We start from the raw sequence: 24,649 nt of genomic DNA, 5'->3' as shown, positions 1-24,649 counted from the left end.
TAATTATTTGAATTTGTTTATCTAAAATACTAATGATATAGTATGTAAACAAAAATGAAGTCAGATGGATTATTCTTAGAAAACCAAAATTTTAAATTCAAAGTAACAATAAAATATTTCTTGAAATGATAAAAAACTGATATGATTTATTAGCTTTACTCAAAGCTGAATATATAGAGAAATACAAGGAAATAATCATAGTCCTAGAATTAAGCTACGATTCCTCAATTACAGAGATTTGATTATACAAATCTAATCCCTTAATAATAGCCTCATAATCTTCAAATAAAGGAAAGGAAATAACAAATGAATATTCAACACTCCCTCTCAAGTTGGTGCATAGATGTCTCTCATGCTCAACTTGTCCATAAACTTTGAGAACACTCGATTTGAGACTGCTTTGGTGAGAATGTCAGCTAACTGATCCTCTGTTCGAATCTTAGGCAATTCTATAATCTTTGCATCAAGTTTTTCTTTGATGAAAAACCTATCCACCTCGACATGCTTTGTACGATCATGTTGTACAGGATTATGAGCGATGTCACAAGCCGCCTTATTATCACAGAAGAGTTGGATGGGTCGTTCAGATAAATAGCCCAAATCCTGTAAGAGAAGTCTTAGCCATAATGTTTCACAAATTCCGAGAGCCATACTTCTAAATTCAGCTTCCGCACTTGAACGAGCTACAACATTCTGTTTCTTGCTTCTCCAAGTAACAAGATTACCTCCTACAAAAGTAAAGTAACCAGAAGTTGATCGCCTGTCATTTGCGTCACCAGCCCAATCGGCATCTGTATATGCTTCTATACTTTGATAATCTCCATTTTGCGTGAACAATACTCCTTTTCCTGGAGATGACTTTAAGTACCTCAAAATACGTATAACTGCATTCATATGCTGTTCTCCGGGATTATGCATGAACTGGCTGATAATACTCAAGGCATAGGCTAGATCTGGCCGAGTATGTGAAAGATACATCAATCTTCCTACAAGTCTTTGGTATTTGCCTTTATCTACTGGAACTTGATCGGGCTCAACGAAAAGCTTCAATCCCTCTTCTACAGGAGTATCAACTGGTTTACATGCTGACATGCCAACTTCTTGTAGCAGATCTAAGGCATATTTTCTTTGAGATAAAAATATCCCTTTATTAGATCGAGATACTTCAATCCCAAGAAAATATTTTAGAGGGCCTAGATCTTTCATCTCAAATTCTTTAAACAAGTAATTTTGCAGATCTTTCCTTTCTTTAGCATCATTACCTGTAACGACTATATCATCCACATAAACGATAAGAGCAGTGATTTTTTCTTGATTCCTCTTAAGGAAGAGAGTATGGTCACAATTGCTTTGATGGTAACCAAATGCTTTCATAGACTTTGTAAACCTTCCAAACCAAGCTCGTGGAGATTGTTTTAGCCCATATAATGCCTTCTTTAGTTTGCATACCTTCTGCTTTTGTCTTTCAGGTATCATGCATCCTGGTGGAAGATCCATGTAAACTTCTTCAAATAATTCACCATGTAAAAAGGCATTTTTCACATCAAATTGCTGCAATGGCCAGTTCAAGTTTGCAGCTAATGATAACAAGACACGTATTGTGTTGATTTTGGCTACGGGAGCAAATGTGTCTGTGTAATCAATTCCATAGGTTTGTGTATACCCTTTTGCTACCAACCTTGCCTTGAATCGTTCAATTGTGCCATCAGCCTTATACTTTACTGTATAAATCCATCTACACCCAACTGTTTTCTTCTCTGGTGGAAGATCAACAAGTTCCCATGTTTTGTTTTTTTCAAGGGCTCTCATTTCCTCATTCATAGCTGCTTTCCACTTTGGATTAGTTAAGGCTTCCTGCACACTGTTAGGAATAGATACAGCAGATAATTGATTCATAAAAGACACATTTGATTCTGACAAATGACGGTTAGACACATAATGACTCATGGGATATTTCACCTTATTAGATAATTCAGGTTCATATGTGGGTTTAGGGATACCCCTATTTTGTCGTTGCGGTAATTGTCTCACGTATGGCTCAGGAGAACCTTCAAGAGGCGATTGGTGTGGTATGTCAGCTTGAGGAGCTATATGCTCAAGAATTCCAGCTTCAAGTTGATTCGAAGACATAATACTATCTTCATCTTGAGTGACCTTTTTATCACTAGAATCAAATATTATGTTTCCCTCATCGCCAATTTCTTCATGACTGAGAGTCTGAATTTCCTTCCAATACTCCTCCTGACATTCAGGCTCAGAGAAATACATTTTATCCTCATGAAAAACTATATCCATTGAAACAAATATTCGAGCTGTTGGAGGATGGTAACAACGATATCCCTTTTGATGCTGGGCATATCCAACAAAGACACATCGCAGAGCATGGGGAGTTAATTTGGTGCGTTGATGTTTGTGAAGGTGAACAAACACTACGCACCCAAAAACACGAGGAGATAAATTAGGAAGAATTGGAGCTGTAACTGCTTCATTGAGAATTTGAAAAGGAGTTTTAAAATTAATAGTGCTTGAGGGGACCCTATTGATTAGATATGTTGCAGAAGTAAGAGCTTCTCCCCAGTATGATAATGGCATACGAGATTCAATTAATAAGGATCGAACAGTTTCCAACAAGTGACGATTTTTACGCTCTGCAACTCCATTTTGTTGAGGTGTGTTAGAACAGGTGGTTTGATGGATCATTCCATGAGCTTTAAAATATTGTTGAAGTTCAGAATTTTGATACTCTCCGCCATTATCACTCCGAAGCACTTGAATCTTTGTATTATACTGAGTTTCAATCATTTTGTGAAAATTTTTGAAAACTGAACTGACTTCACTTTTTGATTTCATCAAGCATAACCATGTCATCCTAGTACAATCATCGATAAAAGTTACAAACCATCTTGATCCTCCTAATGTAGTAACCTTAGACGGACCCCAAACATCTGAATGAATAAGCATAAAAGGAATCGGACTTTTATTCAATTGTACTGGGAATGAAACACGATGACTCTTTGCAAGTTCACAAACATCACACTTAAATATAGAAACATCAACATTTGCAAATAAAGTAGGAAATAATTTTTTAAGGTACCCAAAAGATACATGCCCAAACCTTCGATGTCGTAACCATATTTCTTCCTGTCTTTTGACTTCTCCAATATTGTCCACTTTGAGTGCTTGTTGTAAGCTCTTGGTACTCTGTGATTCTAAGTCCAAATAATACAGCTTTCCTCGCTTAATACCACAACCAATCGTCTTTCTGGTTTTGATGTCCTTAAACACACAAAAGTCAGGCCAAAAAATTACAACACAAGATAAAGTGGTTGTTATTTGAGAAACTGACAAAAGGTTATAATCTAAAGATGGAACAACTAAAACAGAATCTAAATTAAATGTATTAGTTAAATTCACAGATTTTTCCCCAAGGACTGGGATTGAATTTCCATTTGCAGTTGAAACAAACTTTTGGGTGGATACTTTGAGAGGTGAAACCTGTCTAGAATCAAATGTCATATGATCTGTAGCACCTGAATCAATTATCCAAGTATTATTCAAAACAGGTGTAGAAATATTTAAAACCTTACCTTCATCGTTTGCAGCCATTACCAAAGCAGATGATTGTTTAATAACAGCCTCCTCCTCAGCTTTAGTTTCAACAGCTACTGCCGCAGAAGATCCTTTGTAATTTTTCTTTGAGCGGTTATGGTCCCACCATTCTGGATATCCTATCAAGTCAAAACAACCATTTCTAATATGACCAGATTTGTTGCAGTTAGTGCATTTGAGTGAGGACTTGTCGATCCCATTGGTTGTCTTCTTGTATTGTGTTTGATGGCCTGGAACGAACCGATTTCTAGCCACCATAGCACTGGATTCTGATGTATCAGAATCACCTTTTAAGGTTGTATGACGTACAACTTCTCGTCGAACCAAGGAGTAACATTCTTCTAAATTGGGCATCGGGTCTTTGCGCAAAATATCTCTCTGAATTTGATGAAACATCTCATCTAATCCAGCGAGAAAAATATGTACGCGTAATCGTTCAATAGATCTACGATATGCTTTGACATCATCAGGATCATTCATCATCACTTTATCTCGATGATCCAATTCTTGAAAAATTTCAGTCAGCTCTCCGTAATACACTGAGAGAATTCTGCCACTTTGTTTTGCTGAGAAAGCTTTTTGGTTCAAGGTGAAGACTTGTAATTCATCACTTCCATCATAGAAGGCTTTTGACAAAGCATTCCAAATCTCAAAGGCAGTGGGTAGGCGTAGATAACGTCTCATGATTTCTGGAGACATGGACATGAGCAACCACCTTTTTACCTTTTGATTTTCTGTATACCATTTTTCATAACCTTCATCTGATTCAGCTGGTGGCTTCGTCTTGCCCCGAATATAAGAGATTTTGTCTCTTTCAGCAATTTGCATTTCCACCAATTGAGACCATATGTCATAATTTGTTTCATTTAGAACAATTCCTGCATTAAAAACTCCTTCAGATTGAATAATGACAGGAACTGATTTAGAGGTTGTTGTTTGAAGAGTTTTATCACTCATTTTTATGGGTTTAATACACTCACAAGATTAAGAATGATACAAACAGAAAGACAAAGTGTAGTGGATCAAAAATAGCTTTGATACCATCTTGAAATGATAAAAAACTGATATGATTTATTAGCTTTACTCAAAGCTGAATATATAGAGAAATACAAGGAAATAATCATAGTCCTAGAATTAAGCTACGATTCCTCAATTACAGAGATTTGCTTATACAAATCTAATCCCTTAATAATAGCCTCATAATCTTCAAATAAAGGAAAGGAAATAACAAATGAATATTCAACAATATTTACAATATTTTTTAACTGTATAAATAGGACCAGCCTTTATAATAATACCAAAAACGAATACAAATACAAATACAAATACATAAACAAAAAATAAATATTATATCTGATCTATTAGTGGTAACGTAAAAAAGTAATTTTGTCGTACGTCAATAAAACTTTTGTTATATAATTAACTAATTATCAATGTGGGCCTAACTTGGATGACTAAGACATCTGTAAGTGCATCAAGAGGTTGTGGGTTCGAACCACGCCTCGATAACTAACAAACTAACAATTGAGACTCTAAAAAGTCGATTACCACCTTTGACAAAAAAAACATAATTAACTAATTACCTCACCTACCAATATTTCTTTTCACTAATGCAACAACAAGAGGTGTCAAAATGGATTGGCGGGTCGTGTTCGTGTCGTGTCGACCCACTATGTTGACACGATTAGGGTCAACACGAACACGACCCATTTAACTAATCGTGTCAAAATTCCCAACCCTAACACGACACAAATTTTAAATCAGTGACACTACATGACACGATTAACACGTTAAGATAAATGGGTAACACGATTAACACGATTACACGGCTAACGCGACACGACTAACATGGCCCACTTAACATTTTTTTTAAATCATATAAATATAATTTTAATCTCAAATTTATCAATTAATTTTCAAATTATAAAATTTTAATATAATTTATTTATTTTTATATTAATATAATTAATTTAGTAATTTTATTATACTATATATTTTTTTATAATTATAACTATTTTATTTTTATATTATTATAAATAATAGAATTTATAAACGGGTTATGTGGGTTAGATGGGTTCGCGAGTCAACCCGTGACACGACACATTTATTTCGTGTCATAAATGGGTTGACACGTTTTTGACACGAATCTGCTAAGCCTCAACCTGGATTCGCCAAATTTACGGGTTAGTTCGTATTATCGTGTCATGAACCATTTTGACACTCCTAGCAACAACAATTGCAAACACTACGTACCCTTATACCATCTGAACTTAAATGGGAAAATGTTAAAGAAAAAAATGAAAACAAATCTTGCTTTTTATTGGCATATATATAAACCCTAGGCTAACGAATATAGTAAACAGTTTGACTTGGGAAGGAAATGTACCATATAACATTGCCATAATCGTTCGATGGCTTTATGGGGAGGCTTACAATATCAATGACGTATAGATTCATTCTATTCTACAAACTCAACGCCCAACTTAATTATGTGCGATATAGACATTCTGGACCAAATGAAACTTTTGGACAGTCACACAAGCTGGATAATCCTACCTTATCCAGTTAATTTGGTGTTACTAAGTAGAAGATGCTTAGACCGGATACGTAGGTTTAAATTCCGACCTCTGCAACTTGCGATTTCTGTTGATTTAACTCTAAATATTCCACCTTTAACACCTAATTCGGCTAGACGATCTAGTATTATCATAGAAAAGATGCTCATAAAAAATGTTTTAGATTTTTATACTAAAATTTCAGTTGGAGTAGAATAATAAAAAATGAAAAATATTTGGTTTGGTAACTATAAAATTTTAACTTTTTTTTAATATAAATCTTTTTATATTTATTTTATTTAAAATTTACTATTTATTGCTATTGTTTCAAGAAAGTCAATTAATCATAGTATTGAATAAGGGCAAAATAAAAATAAAGATATATTTATAAAATAAAATATTAATCATATTTTTTGTAATTATAAAAATATAGCTGATAACGTAGTAGTAACACATGAAAGGGGCGAAGCAGCCTGATCATTAGGGGGACTCGAACTGAAATACCACCACAACACATTAATATCAGTGGAAAAAAGACATCAGGATGACTTAAGACATCAGGGTATCTTGGTGTATGGGTGGATTGAGTATCCAAGACGCGATATAAACTAAGAACTCGTACCGATTATAGACTGAGATACAATTATTTCTTGCATATCACGTATTTGACACAACACTCGAGATGCAATCAGAAGTTGTCGCGTCAGCTAACTGAAATAAGGAGACCAAAAAAGAGAAAAAAGCTGCTACATCAGGCTTGCACGGGGTGAACCTATATAAAAGGCACCTTACGTGCAAACCCTAAAGGTACTTTTGAAAAAAATTATTGTACGCAACCGTTGCGTCATGTCATTCGTGCAACAAACAAATGGTGCGTTAGTCATGTGGAAAAATTAATAATAAAAAAGTTAAAAAATTTCCTATCACAAATGTTTATTGTCTTGATGTAAATATGACATGATACAATCAATGCATGCCATTAATACTCTACTTCTTTTTCAATGATTCTTTTCTTTTCTCTTCTTTTTATTCTCTTACAAAAACTGACTTGTGTGTCGGAGCGAATTGCCGGAATCCCTCACCGGCATTCGTTTTGACCTTTGTCTCTCTGTCTCTTTCAAGTTATTGTCTGGAGCCCGTAAAAAGCCCAGTCGATAATAATTTATCAATACTTAAGTGGAAAAAATATATTGGAATGAAAAAAGTGATACTTAAATGCTTTATTGTAAATAAAATAAAGTTGAGAAGATCTAGTGTGTAATTTATGAAAACACCACTAGACTATTAAATGTACTCCATATGTAAAGATTAATTCAACTCTCATTAAGTATTTGTAAAGTCATATACAAATGCTACGTCCATATGCATTACTTCCAACGATATAAATGAATGGACCATTACATTTATATTTTATAAGTAGTACAGAACTATCTCCTTTATCGATAAATTTTATTTTTTTATTTAGATAATTAAAATATATTCCATAAATTTATAACCGTATGAAAGATATTTTAAATATATTGACAAATGCACATTTGTTTTATCAGATGATTTTTCGGATCAAACACTATTATATACACAATCAAACCATGTGTCTGCTTGCTAGCCTATATATAACAGTACAACTCAGAATTCCATCATTGAATTACAAATTGAAATCGCAGAATCAATAAAAGACACCAACTAATTAGAATCAAATTTCAAACAATAAGGCTTTGCATGTTTAAATTTTATAAAGAAATTACTGACAAAAAAAATCAATCTATATTTATAGCTGCAGCGACCTCATTAAACAAAAGTACCAAAATGTTAATCATAAAAAAGAGTAAAGCTAATAAAAATCATAACTATTTAAAAGAAATAAAATATATAAATGTTCGATAGCTAGAGACCGGAGCGGAGATAGAGGAATGCAGAAGCATGCGATCATTCCTTCCGCCTAGCTAGAAGCCTTCTAAATAAATAGTCTACAAGTCAATTGAATTTTTTGAGAGATTAAACGATATCTCATCCGACCTAATAATTTTTTTAATATTTTAGTGCTAAAAATAATTATATATGGAATCGAAAGTTTAGTTCCGTACTGACTGAAGGAGGTGCGGAGCGGCCGACTGCTAAGGCCCCGTCTGGCCCTAGTTATTGCACATGTTCAAGTAGCAAACATCCAGCCTTAACAACTTGACTAGCAAGAAAAATCCTAGAAGTATCATCCCAAAATGATGAAAGTGGAGTTTGGTACTATAAATACAAAAACTACTAAACAATTATAATTCACATGTGAGTTTTTGGAGCACCGAATTAAAATTTCATATTATATATGAAATGACAAAAGTGAATGTGAATCACATGCACTTTTCAAGCTTACAATATATTGTAATAATGTCATACTTAATTTGACCTCTTAGGATATTCAAGATTCAATTAACTTGTAAAGTTTTAAGTTGTAGGTTTTGACCTTAAAATTCACCATTCTATTAAAATCAGGTTGCATGGATGCCCTTAATATATTGGTTATAGTGTAGGGGTATTAAATTTTGAATTAACTTATATTGTTTTATGAACAAAAATTTCCTGCTGCCTAGGCAGCAGGAAACTCCTGCAAACTGTGTGGTGGCAGTCTCTGAGGCTGCCACCACACAGTTTTATTAATTAAACAAGAGTTGGTTTATTAGCATTTCAATCCCTAGTTAATTAAATAGAAACAAGTTAATTATCATACTTTTTACACAGATTTAAAACTATTTCGGTGACTTTCAAGCTTCAATTGTATTCGCTGCACTATAAATCAACAACTTCTGTTTGTACTTCTCTTACTATGTTAATCCTAAACCTAAACTATACAGCATAACTAGAATCTTGATAAATGTTTCTGCAAAAGTTTTATTTAACAATTAAAGGCATTATTTGGGTCTGTGGTTTAGCTCAAGTGATTATCATTATTACAAAAGTTTTATTTTATGATTATATATTTTCAGAAGATGGAATTTTAATATGTAAGGAGAATTGAATCCAATGAATAATTTGTTGAAATTTATTTTTATATTTTTTTGTTTATTGAAATATGTTTAATAGAAATGATTAGATAATTCAAAAAAAAGTACGTACAGAAGTTGTTGGTTTATAGTGCAGCAAATACAATTGAAAGTCACCGAAATAATTTCAAATATGTTTTAAAAGTCTGATAATTAACTTATTTCTATTTAATTAACTAGGAATTGAAATGGCCAATTAACCAATTCTTGTTTAATTAATAAAACTGTGCGGTGGCATCTTGAGAGACTGCCATCACACAGTTTGCAGGAGTTTCCTACTGTCTAGGTAGTAGGAAAATTTTATTCTTGTTTTATTTTGATTGTAAAATAGTATTAAATTTTGAATTTGAAAATTACGAGCAATGAGGAATTAGTTTAATGATGAAATTTTGAGATGAAATATCATATCAAATTGACGTTTCGCGGCAACCAAATACTAATTTTTAGGCTAAATCCATTTTGATTTTTTTACATTATTGATTTTAATCTTATTTAGTTCTAACAAAAAAATTATATTTAAATAGTCTCTTAACTGTTTATTTTATACACTCATAGCCCATTTATGAACAAAATTATAATAAACTTTGTTGTTTATCGTCAACCAAAACGACAAAATTTCAATGAAAAGAACCACAAGTACTAAAAGAAATAGTAAAGATAATATTTAAGTGTTTTAAGCTAATGGTAAGAAACTTTAAGGATGAGTTTAGCAATTTTTTATATCAATAATAGGTATAATTTTCATTTTTCTGAATATTTTATTTCATGATGGGCAAAAGGCTCACTTTAGCCCTTGAGGTCGGATCAAAAGAATTAATAAGCCCTTAAGGTCGAGGTTGGCTCACTTCATCCCTTGACGTTATCCAAACTGGCTCAGATCACACCAAAAATTTAACACCGTCTGTTTTTCAGTTAAATGATGACATGACATGTATGGAAAAAATTCAAAAACATCCTTAATGTTTAAAATATTTACCAAATTTTATATTTATAACTTTTTTAACCATTATCACCCTCTTTTTCATTAAATATCAATAATTTAATAATATTTTAAAATAAAATATTTATTAAACTATCGAAACTCAATTAAACACGTCGAAACCTAATTAATCAAATTAAAATCCAATTAAACAAATCGATCGCCGGAAAATTTATTCAGAAATTAAATAAATTTTTCTCAGAAATTATTTATTTTAATCGGAGACACTACCACCAATCATCGCCGAAAAACGTCTAATTTTTTTTTAAAAAAATTCCGGACATACCACCGCCGTCACTATTTTAGAGCAGAACCACCACCGGTGGTTCTGCTCTAAAACCCATTGTTCTTCCCCTTGGGGAAGAACATGAGTTGTTCTTCCTCTTGGGGAAAAACAGATCGTTCTTCCTCTTGGGGAAGAACGATCCCCCCAAGAGGAAGAACAACAAATCGTTCTTCCCCTTGGGGAAGAACGGATCTGTTCTTCCCCAAGGAAGACAGCCGACCTGGCTGTTCTTCCTTGGGGAAGAACAGCTGCTATTCTTCCCTATGGAAGAACAGATTTGTTCTTCCATGGGGAAGAACATCCCGGAGAAGACGAAGTTCGTCTTCTCCGGTGAGTTTTTTTTAATGTTTTTTTTTTAATTTTAATTGGAAAGTTTTTTTTCGGTGTGGTTTACGGTGGGTGAATTAAATTTAATTAGTTGGATTTTGAAGCGTTTAATTGGATTTCCAAGCGTTTAATTTTGTTTCGGAATGTTTAATTGTGTTTCGATTGTGTTAATAAATATTTTAATATTAAATATTTTCGAATTATTAATATTTAAATGAAAAAGGGGGTGAAAATTATTAAAAAAAATTATAAGTATACAATTGGTAAGTATTTTAAATATTAAGGACTTTTTTGAACATTTTGCCTATATGCCACGTCATCATTTGACAGAAGTAATTAACGGAGTTAAATTTTTGGTGCGATGTGAGCCGTTTTGGACAAGCACAGGGTGTGAAGTGAGCCAACCTCGACCTTAGGGGCTTATTTATTCTTTTGATCCGACCTCAGGGGCTAAAGTGAGCCTTTTGCCTTTCATGATGTGTCTAATCTGATCTGAAATTACTAGAAGTTTTTTCATTATTTATAAAGATTAGTATCAAAATTAAAATGAATTTAATTATTTTGGTCAAAATAAAATGACACAAAAATTTAATAACACTAAAATTTTAATACTCCTTATTTTTCGGGAATGCTCGAATAGAGATGAAGAATTGATTTTTGTTTTTAAATTTATTTCTCTTCTTGGAGGACCCCCAAATACTAAATCATTGTTAATTTTCAGTTGTCGTTTTAAGTGTTTCTAAGTTATGTTTATTATTCACGGGCCAGCAATCAAGAAACTTCCTCTACACTTTCTTTAATTTTCTTTTGGAACGACAATGTAGAGACGGGGACAAACTTTCTTCTATTAAGACAAGGGGAAAAGGGTCAAATGAGCCCTCGATGTTTGGCTTGAAGAGCAGATTGATCCTCCATGTTTGAAAAGTTGCTAAAACATGTTTAATATTTCAAAACAGCTCAAATAAGTCCTTTTAACACCATTTTAAAAACCGTCAATTTTTACTCAGGTAGACTCTGACGTGGCTTATTGAAGTTGAAGTGGTTTAAATATGCCCTCAATGTTTGAATATGGTTAGTGCATATGCCCTTCATGTATAAAAATATTCAAATATGTCCTTCATGTCTAAAAAGTTCAAATATGCTCTTTATGTATAAAAAAAATTCAAATACGTCCTTCATATATAAAAAGGTTCAAATTGAATTTGAGCTCCGCTTAATAAGCCTAGGAGCTTAGTCAAGCTTTAGTAAATTTTTTATTTTTTATTATTATATATATAAACACAATAATATCTTTATTTTTTTAAAATATAATTTTTAATTATTTATATATATAATCAAGTCGAATAGAGATTGAACTTTAATTATCCTATCGAGTTTGAGCTCGTATCTCTAAAATGATATTTTGTCGAGTTGGAATTAAATTTCAAACTTGAAATTTTAAAATTGAATCGATCCCGAGAGTGATTGTATTTTTCTTAGAATCTACTCAATTACATGCTAATATCAGGTTATAATAATGTCCTTTGATAACAAATATTTTAAGCCTTCAATAGGCCATCTCATTTTGTTAATTTGGATAGAATAACTAAAACTCGAAATCGACATAAATACAACAAAAAAGTAAAAAACAATTTGGCTAATTCGATTAGTTTGGATAATTTAAATCTCAAACCGAAACAAAATTAAAGAAAAGATCTGTATTTTTTTTCAAAACTGAACTGATTAAACCCAAACTTATAATCAAACCGATTGAAAGTCACCAATTTAGTCGGTTAATTTGGTCGATCGATAATTTTGCTTATCCTTACTAGTGATATTTGAATCTAATACACGAAACCATATTTGAACCTATTCTTATAGAAAAAGCGTATTTGAACTTTTTCATACATAGAGGGTACATTTGAACATTTTCATTAATGAAGGACAAATTTGAACGTTTTCATACATGAAGGGCATATTTGAACCGTAAGTTAAACATTGAAGACATATTTGAACCACCTCATGTTCAAAAAGCCACATCAGAGTCAAGCTAAGTAAGAATTGACGGATTTCAAACGGTGTTAGAAAGATGAGTTTATTTGAGCTTTTTAAAAAATATTAAGTCTGTTTTAACACCTTTCTGAACATAGAGGGCCAACTTGATCCTCAGGCTAAACATGGAGGGCATATTTGACCATTTTCTCTCAAAACAAGGCCAATCCTCTGAAAATCCACACCTTTTAACCCCAGTTCGATTGCATACTCATGTTGAAGAATAACTTATTTTATCTAAATTATGACATTTCCGTTTCATTTTCACCCTCAAACATTAAAATCAACACCTTTTGGTTTCAATAACACCCTCAAAAATCAAATTGACCTTTTTTTCAAATACTTCAAATTTTAATAAATATTCTAAATAGTCCCCAATTTTAATTTTAAAATTAAAAAATCATCTTCCCTAAAATTTTAAAAATTAATAAATTTTTTTATAAAATATAATTCACTTAAATAATTTAAAAAAAATAATTAAAACCCGTTCGTCTTCCTCGAGACGAACTCATCTCGTGTTCGTCACGGGAAAGACGAATAAAATTCAATTATTTAAATAAAAAAAATACAATTTTATATTTAAAAAAAATTATTTAAACTTTTTTGAATTATTTAAAGCTAATAGTTAATTAAAATAGCCCCAAAAACTTCCGCCGTCGGAAATCGCCACCCCGAAAACCACCCGTCGCCGGAAAACACACAATTGGGTCTATTCATCGCCATTGATGAACAGACCCAGTTGGGTCCGTTCTCCAACGACAGAAATTTTTCAGATTGGTGGAAAGTTCTAATATATTAGAAACGATCTAAATTTAATTTTATCAATAATATTTGGTTGTATTAAATTTTTTTTTATTGAGTTTTATAATTTTTGAAATAAAGAATTTTTTGTTTTAAATATAACATTTAGCACTATTAAAATTACATGTTAAAATATAAAGTATTGATTTGAATATTTTACAAGTAAAAAGAGGTCAGTTTGATATTTGGGGGTGCAATTGAAACCGAAAAGCCATAATTTGGCTAAAATTAGCGATTTTGCAACGTTGAAAGTGCAATCGAATTGGGGTAACAGATGGAGGGGTTCCAAGGGGATTAGCCTTAAAACAAATATGCACTATTGCAATTGATTATTGAATGTATTTACCTAGGCCGTGAGCGACTCTAATTTAATTAGGGACGAATAAATGATCGGTTTATTTAACAACGAAAAATCTAAGTGTGAAACTGCCTTTTTTTTCCTGCCAAGTAAAAATTGAATTTTTATGAAGAATGAAATATCAAGTGAATGCCGCTCCTGTAAATAGAAAATAATCTCAATTTAAGATTTGAAAAATTAAAAACATTTGTCAATTTTTCACATTGTATAGTAAATCTTGCTACATGTTCAAGCGTTGATTGGCCTTCATCTTTTGAGAATAAAGAAAAGTCAGGAACTTTATAACCTTTTGGATATGGATTATCTTTGTCAATTTCTTCAGGACATGGTTTGTGGAACTCTGACCTTCTAACTTGCCTTCAATCGGGACAATAGAGTGTTTGAATGATTTCTGTCACAGCATCAATATCCATATGGTTGGAACTACATGAGTTGCAAAACAGGCACTGGAGCGATGTTTGCTCTTGGGACTCCAACACAATTATTTCCGACATGGTTAAAACCTTCATCATACACATTATATTGTGTATTAACATTAGTATGTCCGAAAATATTGTGGTTTCGTTCCTTGATGGAAAGCTTCCTTGTAAGGAGTGTCTATCGCCTCAGTTTTACGATGAGGAGGAACATACCTTTCCTCAAAAACAAGATTAATAATAGGAGAAGGTTGAAATGCCTTACTTGACTCTACTACTTTCTAAGCATTTATCAAAAGTATGCCCCCCGAGTTCTGCTTGTTTTGAATTCTTATTTGGATAGTCTTCCTTTTAAGCCAAAATTTTTTACATTTTCTCTACAATATTTATCACGATCTTGTGATGTTTTTTATTTTTTCTGGAGTACTTTCTGAATTATTTTTTGATTTTCTTAGCATTTTCTCTAGATCTTTCCTCCATCTTGTTTGCATTTCCTTGGCTTATTCTTTAAATTATTCCTCCATTTCTCGTGCCTCATTTCCATCTTTTTTAAAATTATCTATCATTTGAACCATGATAGTTTTGTAGAATCATTAATTATATTCTCCTTCCTCTTTTCTTCTGCAGTAATAGGTTCTACTACAAGAATGACATTTTGTGGCGCTTTTTATTTTCATGATTTAAAGGCGCAAGTAATTTTTTGAACTGTCCAACCACAGTATGAATGATTCCTTCTGGCCATGCTATTGCAGGCGCACTATCCTCCTTTTGAGAGTCATCTACATCTTTTATCAAAATATTGCGAGTTCTTGGTGAATAGTTCCACTGGACGTGCCAAATTTCCTATGTTTTAGAAAACGGCTGGTGCCTTTGAGTGTGTAAGCGTGCTAGATGGTTATACCTCAAAATATATTTTAAAAAATAATCAAACGATTGTGAAAAGTTTTCAAAGAATGTAAAAAACCTTAAAGTTTTTAAACAAATATTTTGAAAACGTTTAAAAATTTGAAGAAAGCTTTTGTAATTGAAAAACTAAAACCTGTATAGTAAATTAAATTGCGATTAAAATAACGTTGAAAAATGAGAAAAACACAAGTTGCAGTACAAATGTATTCCAAAAATTAGGATGTTGACATTATTTTTCTCCTGAAAGATTTTGGATTTTTGTTGATTTTTGTCGGGTGTTGTAATCATTACCTTTTTTTTCTTCTTCTTCTTCTATCTACGGAGTCTCTACAAAAATTGTCAGATGATAAAACTGCTTTTTAACTGCCCACATTTTTACTTTCTTCGTTTTTATAAAAACTGCTTTTTAAATTTTTTTAAAAACTGCCGATTTAATACAATTGTTAGCACGTGCTACAATGTGAGATTCTAAACTTCTCAGGATTTTAGATTTAAGGCAATTTTTTTTCTAGACTTCTGCCAATTAATTATAGGGTTACGGCCAATTTGATTATGGATTAAGATCTCGCGAGAAAATTACTTTGAACTTTTGGTTTTTGGGCTATTTTTAATTTTAGTACAAATAATAGTATATTTCAGTTTTTATTTTTAAAATTATGGTTCAGTTTTAATTTTTTATGTTCCGTGGTTTTAGCCTCAATACTCCCGAATGGCACCGTAATATAGAATGCATACCCCTAGTTGCTTGTTTACATTTCCAACGGAAATTCTCACACTATGAAATTAATTTGCAGATTTTTTCTAAATATTAAAGTAGGTAAAACTAATTTTCTAGAATTAAAAATATAAAATATAAATAAATTGTAAAATAAATATTTATACTACAATCTTTATATAATATTTTAAAAATATAATTTATGTTTACATCTCTTGGGCCACACATCCATGATTAACAACCCAGCCTATATCTTGTGGGCGTTTAGAGTTGGCCAAAATGTTTTCGGCCCATAAGCCCCAATTAACACTTCTACGCGCGCGCAGGCGCAGCAAAATTAGCAGAAACAAGAGGCTGAGCCTGAGAGTCCACCACCACCACTGCTGAACCACACCGAGCTGAACGGAAATTCGTTTTTCCGGCCACCGCCAATGGCTCCGATCAGATATTCACTCCACGTAATTCACCAACCACACTTTAGTCTCTACATTAAACCGCTCATACTTTCTTTAACTCACTTCTCTCATTCCTCAATTTCACCTCGCAAGCTCTCCATTATAAACCCTAGAACTCTCTCCTCTGTAGTCTCCGCTTACCCTCCAGCCGAAATAAGCGGAGGTGGAGGAAGGTCCGGGGGCATATCAGCTCCGCCACCGGTCCTCGAAGATTCAATTAAAAAAATCGATGTCAATCCTCCTAAAGGAACCAGAGATTTTCCTCCCGAGGAAATGCGACTCCGCAGTTGGCTCTTTAACAATTTTAGAGAGGTTAGCTCTCATTCTAACTCCTACCATATATATTTATATTATATTATATGCCGTGTTTATGTGTTTATTGTTGATTTTAAAGGTGTCGAGGCTGTACGGATTCGAGGAGGTTGATTTTCCTGTATTGGAATCAGAGGCATTGTTTATTAGAAAAGCTGGAGAAGAAATTAGAGACCAGGTTTGATTTTGTTGCTGTATTGTTACTCTTATTATGCAGTGAGATTGTTTTGTGTATTTCACATTTAGAATTGCTTTAGTTTGTTCACATTTAGAATTGCTTCAGGAACAATTTCTTTCTCTTGTTTAATGGTGCAGTTATACTGCTTTGAAGATCGTGGAAATCGTCGTGTTGCATTGAGGCCTGAGCTCACTCCATCTTTGGCAAGGCTAGTGATACAGAAAGGGTACTAAACCTATGATCCATGGCGCTGCTTTTGATTTTCAATAGCATATGCTGCCTTTTATTATATTTTACGCTTTCCCTGTCATGTTCAATTTTTGATTTTAATTTGCGAAAGAAATTTTATTGTTCATGTATTTATTTGCCTATGATTTTTGTATCCAGGGCAAATCCCAGAGTTTGATCTCCATGTCTTTTTTGGTTCAGAAAATCAGTACCTCTCCCTTTGAAATGGTTCGCTGTGGGACAGTGTTGGCGATATGAGAGGATGACAAGAGGTCGTCGTCGTGAGCATTACCAGTGGAACATGGATATTATTGGTGTCCCTGAAGTTACAGTAAGTACTCTTAACCTAAAATTCTCAATCAAGGAATCACTTGTTTCAAGATATTTTCGAGGATTTAATTCTTTTTGTAAATGTTCTCCCCTCCCTTTCCTTCAAGTTTCAAATATGCATGTTTTTCACCCTGATACACAAATATATGCACCTATGATTTAAATCTTTGTATGTTTGATGGACAACATTTGACCTTTAGTAAAGCCCTCAAGGTAGATCACGAAAGTGTATTCTTTATTGTTGTCTCCCTCTTCAATTCCTTTATTCTGTAAATTTACAGGTTTTATTGTTATTCAGATATGATGAAGCTTTCTTTTAACAATATTTTCTCTATTAATTTTGTAGGCTGAAGCAGAGCTTATCTCTTCTATTGTCACATTTTTCAAGCGCATTGGTATTACTGCAGCAGATGTTGGTTTCAAAGTTTCTAGCCGAAAGGTGTTGCATCTTGTATTTGGAGGAACGTGAACTTTTTCTCGTGTTGCATTTTATCATAATATTTCTATCTATAAGTGGACTGTTTGCTGTTGCCATTGTTTTCATATCTTTAAGGGCAACAAGGACAATCTGATCTGGTCTTAATGTTGGATTTGTATGCTCAATACTTGCACTAACTAATTGTTGCATGCTCAACACTTGCATTAACTAATTGTTGCATGCTCAACACTTGCATTAACTAATTGTTGCATGCTCAAAACTTTGCATTAACTTTTTGAGATCTTTCTTACAGGTTTTGCAGGAAGTATTAAGATGCTATTCTATTTCTGACAATATGTTTGGCAAGGTCTGCATCATTATAGACAAGGTTAGTCACTTAAGTATTCATGTTTTGAGATGAAAGTTTTGTCCACTCCCTTAGGGGTTGCTAGAAGCAAGCAATAACGACAACACTCCCATCCTTGCTTGTATCTATGTGAATTTTGATGGTCACTTCATGTGTACCGATGCTTGTTCATTTTCATGTTTGTTTCAAATTGGACGCGTCAACTTATTTTCCTTGTTTTTGGCATGGCTGATGGGGCCATCAAACAGATTGAGAAGATCTCTAGAGATGAAATTAAGACAGAATTGAAATCCGTTGGGATGTCAGAACAAGCTATTGAGGAGCTACTGCAAGTCCTTTCCATTAAGTCATTGACAAAGTTGGAAGGTTGGGTTCAACAAATGGTTTGACAAGTTAGTTGAATTTTTCATTTTAGCCAATGACTATAAGTTTATTTTCTTGCTTATTGCTAGCGTTCATTGCTCACTACAACATAATATAACCAGAAGAAATCGTGTCATTAGTGATGATAATTGGGTCATCCTTATAGTCACAGCCAAAAGAGTTACCTGAAAATTTTCCTGATGGACCATACACTCTTTATGCAAATCGTTGCCTCTTGAGAATTTCTAGCCTCACTTTTTTGCTGTGTTAACATTTTAATCCTCTAGCGTGTAGACTAAATTGCATTGATAACTAGATCTGCTCCTCTGAAACTAATATGTAGAATAGCCATGTGGTACCTTTAGATCCTGAATCACTAATACAAAGTTATCAAGGAGAGAGAATGCATGTCTTATTTTCTGATTTAGTGCAAACGCTTTTGTGAATGTAGAAATACTTGGAGATGCAGGGGAAGCAATTGCTGACCTTAAACAACTTTTCTCTCTTGCTGAAAAATTTGGTTATTCTGAGTGGATTCAGTTTGATGCTTCAGTTGTCCGTGGTCTTGCCTACTATACTGGTATTGTTTTTGAGGTAAGGTTTATGATATTGTCTTTTTATTAGGCAAAGTTTGGTTATTGTTTTCAGTTTGATGCTTCAGAGCTTATTTTGTGTTTTTATTTTTTAACTTCATCGTAGGTGCTCTTTTGGAAGAATAGTACTTACTACTTACTACATCTATTTTAAAATGTTCTACCTTGGATGAATAAGTGACACTTTGCGGTGTTTGGTGTACATGTATATCGTTTACTAATACATGAACATCTAACAGTATAATCTAAACATTAAGAGCTGCGTATCAACGATCCTGTTGTGAGTGATTCTAGTTCGCTACTGTAGCTTTAGTGTTCAAAGACCCCATTCAAACTAAGGTACCTCAAATTTGCATAGCTTAGGTCTGAATATGAGTATGTATACCATCACTTAGCTCATGTAATAAGTAAAGGTGTTACTAAGGTGAGTCTTATTTGAAAATATGTGCAAATAAAGAACGTTCGACGCTTTGTTTGGTGAAAAAGTGGATACATGTAGCTCATCCTGTGTAAAAGTTACCGCGCTAACATAAAGAAATATGCGGTGACGTGGAAAGCTTTGCTTGGATTTTTGTGGTCTTTCTATCCTCCTTTTTTCATTGTGAAATCGTAGAAATTGTTCTTTTGTGTAACTATGCAAATCGTCTTTTCTTCTTCTAGGGTTTTGATAGGGATGGAAAGTTGAGAGCCATATGCGGTGGTGGGAGATATGATCGCTTACTTTCTACTTTTGGCGGTGATGATCTTCCAGCTTGTGGATTTGGATTTGGTGATGCTGTTATAGTTGAAGTAAGTGGAAAGTCTTATTCTTTTTCTTCTTTTTCTTAATGATGATTTTTAATTGCCAATATGAGTATTTTAATATTACATGAACTTATGCGTCATTTTCTGCAAATATCTTGACCTTGGTGTATGAGATTTCTTCAATATCTTTCTCCATTCTCACCTGTCCTAGTTAGTTTGCTGTCAGATTTGTTTTGTTATTGTTATATTTCTCGTCCTTCATTAAGAACTATTCTATCTTTTGTGACAGCTACTAAAAGAGAAGGGTCTCCTGCCGGAGCTCAGCCTTCAAGTCGAGGTGATTGTATGTGCTCTAGACAGTGATCTTCAAGGAGCAGCTGCTAGCGTGGCTACCGTACTTAGAGAGAAAGGACAAAGCGTTGATTTAGTTTTGGAAAATAAACCTCTTAAATGGTATTTACTCCGCTCGATTGATGCATGGTTTAAAAGTATTTCGTTTGTTAATTCATACATTCTGCTACTTATCTTTCAGGGTATTCAAACGAGCAGCTCGTGTAAATGCAAAGAGGCTTGTATTGGTAGGGAGTTCCGAGTGGCAAAAGGGTATGGTTTGTGTCAAAATCCTCTCCACCGGTGAGCAATATGAAGTTAAGCTTAATGAGCTGCAATGATAATATATCTGATTATTTTATCATTGTTATGTATTATTATTCTTGATGTATAATTTTTGTTTGAGACCAATAAATGCAAAACTAATTCTTGATTTTACGTATGTATATTCTTTTACAATGGAAAAAAGGGAAAAATTGACTTGAAATCATGACTACAAACTAAGAAAACAAAAATTAATACAGAATACTAAGATGAGAATTCTTCTAGTTGTTGAGATTTTGCTGCATGATTAATTTGTTAATTTACCACTGGAACTCTTCACGGCAAGACGTGGGAGCTGTGACTGTTTCGATCCATGCGCAATTTGGCAATGCCTTTAAATCCACGGGGATTTTGTTTCGACAATCACCCAAAAAAGAACAATAATTTCCATTTTCGTACGAGTAAACAATATAATCATTATCTCTAAGTTTAGGAAAACAAATCCTGTTCTTCATACATTCAACTGGAGCCTGCTTTATGAAAGATGCAGTCCTACTCAGAAATAACGTTTTATTCTTCAATGTTTCTATTTCTCGCCATATTTGATCTGAATGATCGTAACGCATGATCTCGATCTTACCTTCATCACCGGGCACGAAAATAGCCAATAAATTATCTTCTTCTTCATCTGCTACTAAATAATAATCCGTAACAGAACAATGCCAGAAAGGACTTTTAGGTAATACCTCTAGTGACTTGTTTTTTAGATTGAACACCACGGTATAACGATCACCCATGCAATAACAACGATCTTTATAAAATATGGGATGGTGCTGATTAGTTTCTAGAGAGTTTTCTAATTCTCCGTAGAAATTCCACTCTTGTTCGCCACGTTTGATAACGCCACAGCTTTTTAAACCGGCCGTCCATCCGAAAACATGACAATCCGAAGAAGAAGGAGAGGAAGAAAAACACATACTCATAAATCTTTTATTTGAGTTTGGAATTTCAATCTTCTGTCTGGTGAATGGATTGAAGAAAAAATGGGTTTTATTAACATCCCCGCGAGATAAAAGAAACCAACCGAATTTCGAAAATCGAATATATGAACTTGCTAACTCTGGAAATTGCATCTGAAAAGTATAATTGCGAAAAACAAAGTCACAAAGCTGTCCTCTGAGTGATATTAGGAAGGGGTGTTGGGTATAGTAATTAGGTATTTGATGCTCAGTACGAGGAACAGAATGTTTAACAATATAATTTTGATTATTAGTTATCAAAACATTCAAAGATTTGCAAACACTGCGAAGATTAGCTATGGCAGATGGATCATCTCGAAAAGCATATGCAGCAACGATAATCCAGAGCTCTTCAGGTAACAGTTCAGACCGTGATCTCTTTTCTTTTTCTTCTTCCTTAGCCAGTTCTTTTTTCATCTTAATTCTTTCTACAATTTTGGGAAAAGAAAAGGACATATATATATATATAATTAAAGAGTATTATTTTAGTACAACTGTAGTACAAAAATCAAAGAGTCATTAACCAAATCGGATTAGGATCAATTAGTATATATATAAAGAGTAATGGTTTTGTTTAAATTTGATATATAAACAGCAGCAGCTAATAAGATTTTCCGAAACAGGCCACGGCTAATAGCAACAGCGGAATCAAATAGGCCGCCATGATTGATGATCAATCATATCCATGGCTGATTATACACGACGCAGATGAAGAAAAACAGAGATTCTATAGTATTTCTGAAAATAAACTTTACACAAAAGAAATTCCAGAGATGAAAAATAAAAGATTACTGGCTTCTTCTCATGGATGGATGGTGTTAGAAGAGGAAGCAGTTAACAATCGGACGAGACATCATTATCTATTTAATCCAAACACTTCCCAAAATATTAAGCTTCCGCAACTAAACCGCCGTCTCGGCAACTGTTATCTATTTTTATCACCGCCACCTGCTTTATATGTTCAAGTTTTATTCCTTAGTTCGGATTTCATTCTCTTTTGGCAATTCGGTCATCAAAATTTCATCGAATATCAGCATCAGATGAACATAGGCGAAGCGATAGATTCAGATTTTCGCGTGTATGATTCACCGTCGTTTGAAGTGTCCGGTGACGGAAAGTTGTATTGTTTAACAAATAATACAAAAACTCTGGCGGTTGTTTCTTTCAAAGGAAATCAAATTCGGGTAACGCCGTTAACTACACTGGAATTTTGTTTATTTAGTCACCCGTTTCTGCCACATTTTGAAAATTATTTGATCGATTGTCGGGGGAAGCTCCTATTAGTTCAAAAAATAAGAACGGAAATTTCCGACGATGAACCTCGTTGCTTCAACGTTTTTGAGTTCGATCCGATGATCCAAAATTGGAGAGAAACTGACGATATTGGGAGTTCAACCATTTTTCTGTCTAAAAGACATGGCGTGGCATGTGACTGTGCGGCAGAATCAAGAGTTAAACACAATTCCATATATTTTACGACCGGAGCATATCTGCAAGTGTTCGACTTGAAATATCGAACCTTGTCGATGAGTGTACCCTGTCCTGATGCATTTGATAAACTGTACCATCTTAACTGGGTTATGTTGCAAGAACATCCATCTCAACAGCTTCAATCTTAATAATTTTGTGGTGCTAATGAGCTATAACTCAAATAATATAAAAGTTGGCCAGCAAATTGTTAAATCGTGAGTTCAATTCCTCTCAGAAGCACACTTTCTTTTAAATTATCAAAAATAAACTTTGTAATTATACTTTCAATTTCTTTTAATATAGTATAATACATTTTTAATTGAACAAAGGATCACTTTACCCTCTCAATTTGATACAAATTAATAAAAACCGGATCAATTTTATCTTGAACTTGAAATCAGTTTTTGAACCTTTTTTTAAAAATACAATTATTTGTTTTTCAATTTTCAGCGAGGAGGAGCAGAAGAGGAGCTGCTCTGATCTTCTCCTCACCGCTGGAGAAGAGGAGTTGCTCCGGTCTTCTCCTCCTCCCCGGAGTGGCTCCGGTCTGTTTTTGAAGAAAAAGAACAAACCAGTGAGTCTGTTCAATTTAAATTTTTTTTATTAATAATATAAAATTGAGGGTTAATTTATTGTATATATAAAATTTAGGGTTAATTTGTTATATAAAATTTTAAAATAAAAAGATTAAATTGTTCCTTTTTAAATTATTAGGTATTAATTTACAGTGTTTTAAAAAATTTAGGATCATTTTAAACTTTTTTTCATAAAAAACCACCTTGGAAAAAATAAATCACCATCAAAATCGAAGAGTATATCTCACTTTTTTGGATGAGAGTAGTGAGGAGGTTTTTGATTTTGCCAAATTCAAGGTAAAAGTAATCATTTTTTTGCTAATTTTGACGTTTTTTATACTTTGTGCCAAGTTGAGAGATGTAAATCGATTCTTCGTTTATTTTTAATTTGTGAAAGTTATCTCTATTTAGAAATTAGTTTAGATTCTGTTTCAAATTTATTTCAGCAGAGTCGCAGTGGTAATATGAAAATTTTGGCTATATGTGTCACGACCCAATTTCCACCCCGAAACTCGAGTCGAGACCGGCCCTAAGGAATGGGAATGATTGTTTCGAAACTCTTAGCAAGCCTAAAACCTCTATAAATTTTTTGCAAATATAAATCTAAATCGCATCTCGCATACAATCTGTTTTCAAAAAACGTCGTTACAATATTTTTCTGTTTAACATAGAAACAGTTCAGAAAATATTCATATAGCAAAATCACGTTTTCAGAAATGCTGGTTGAATAATCCTAGTTATTCTGACCCACGCGCATTTCCAAAAATCGGTGCGGTGGTACAGGGATTTAGCTCACGTGCCTTTCCTCACAGATAGCCTTGTCTCAAACCATGCATCCGAACAATATGTTTAATAAAATATATCAAACACTTTTCTTTTTAAAGCGTTATATCAAACATATTTAAAACAGGCATAGCATGCACACAAATGTAAAGCTAGCAAAACTATACACAGTGTCTTTGCACACCAAAGACACGAAACTTGGCCT

At 33.3% G+C, this 24,649-nt stretch overlaps 2 protein-coding genes across 2 annotated transcripts; one reads left to right on the top strand and one right to left on the bottom strand.

Annotated features, from left to right (window-relative positions):
• The first annotated feature begins 16,339 nt into the window (after positions 1-16,339).
• Positions 16,340-20,775, top strand: LOC126677165 (histidine--tRNA ligase, chloroplastic/mitochondrial-like). Its single transcript, XM_050371655.2, has 11 exons — positions 16,340-16,782; positions 16,865-16,960; positions 17,098-17,186; positions 17,390-17,519; positions 17,865-17,957; positions 18,250-18,324; positions 18,552-18,669; positions 19,118-19,260; positions 19,920-20,048; positions 20,293-20,456; positions 20,536-20,775. The coding sequence occupies exons 1-11, from the start codon at positions 16,447-16,449 to the stop codon at positions 20,672-20,674; spliced, it is 1,512 nt and encodes a 503-aa protein (XP_050227612.1). The 5' UTR covers positions 16,340-16,446; the 3' UTR covers positions 20,675-20,775.
• A 142-nt stretch (positions 20,776-20,917) lies between these two features.
• On the bottom strand, positions 20,918-22,033 carry LOC126678497 (F-box protein At4g00893-like). The gene has a single exon (XM_050373392.1). It carries the CDS (start codon positions 22,031-22,033, stop codon positions 20,918-20,920), a length of 1,116 nt encoding a protein of 371 aa, XP_050229349.1.
• Positions 22,034-24,649: the final 2,616 nt, after the last annotated feature.

The sequence above is a fragment of the Mercurialis annua genome, linkage group LG4 (assembly GCF_937616625.2).
Source record: "Mercurialis annua linkage group LG4, ddMerAnnu1.2, whole genome shotgun sequence".
In the NCBI taxonomy this organism is placed as follows: Eukaryota; Viridiplantae; Streptophyta; class Magnoliopsida; order Malpighiales; family Euphorbiaceae; genus Mercurialis; species Mercurialis annua.
The sequence above is the reverse complement of the archived record's forward strand: the minus strand, read 5'-3'. Positions and strand labels throughout refer to the sequence as shown.

What these genes read in the sequence shown, in the direction of transcription:
- LOC126678497 (XM_050373392.1), bottom strand. Translation starts at nt 22,033, where the DNA reads ATGAAAAAAGAACTGGCTAAGGAAGAAGAAAAAGAAAAGAGATCACGG.
- LOC126677165 (XM_050371655.2), top strand. Translation starts at nt 16,447, where the DNA reads ATGGCTCCGATCAGATATTCACTCCACGTAATTCACCAACCACACTTT. An exon ending in TCTTTAACAATTTTAGAGAG is followed by an intron (nt 16,783 to 16,864) that starts GTTAGCTCTCAT and finishes TTGATTTTAAAG; the next exon opens with GTGTCGAGGCTGTACGGATT. An exon ending in GAAAATAAACCTCTTAAATG is followed by an intron (nt 20,457 to 20,535) that starts GTATTTACTCCG and finishes CTTATCTTTCAG; the next exon opens with GGTATTCAAACGAGCAGCTC.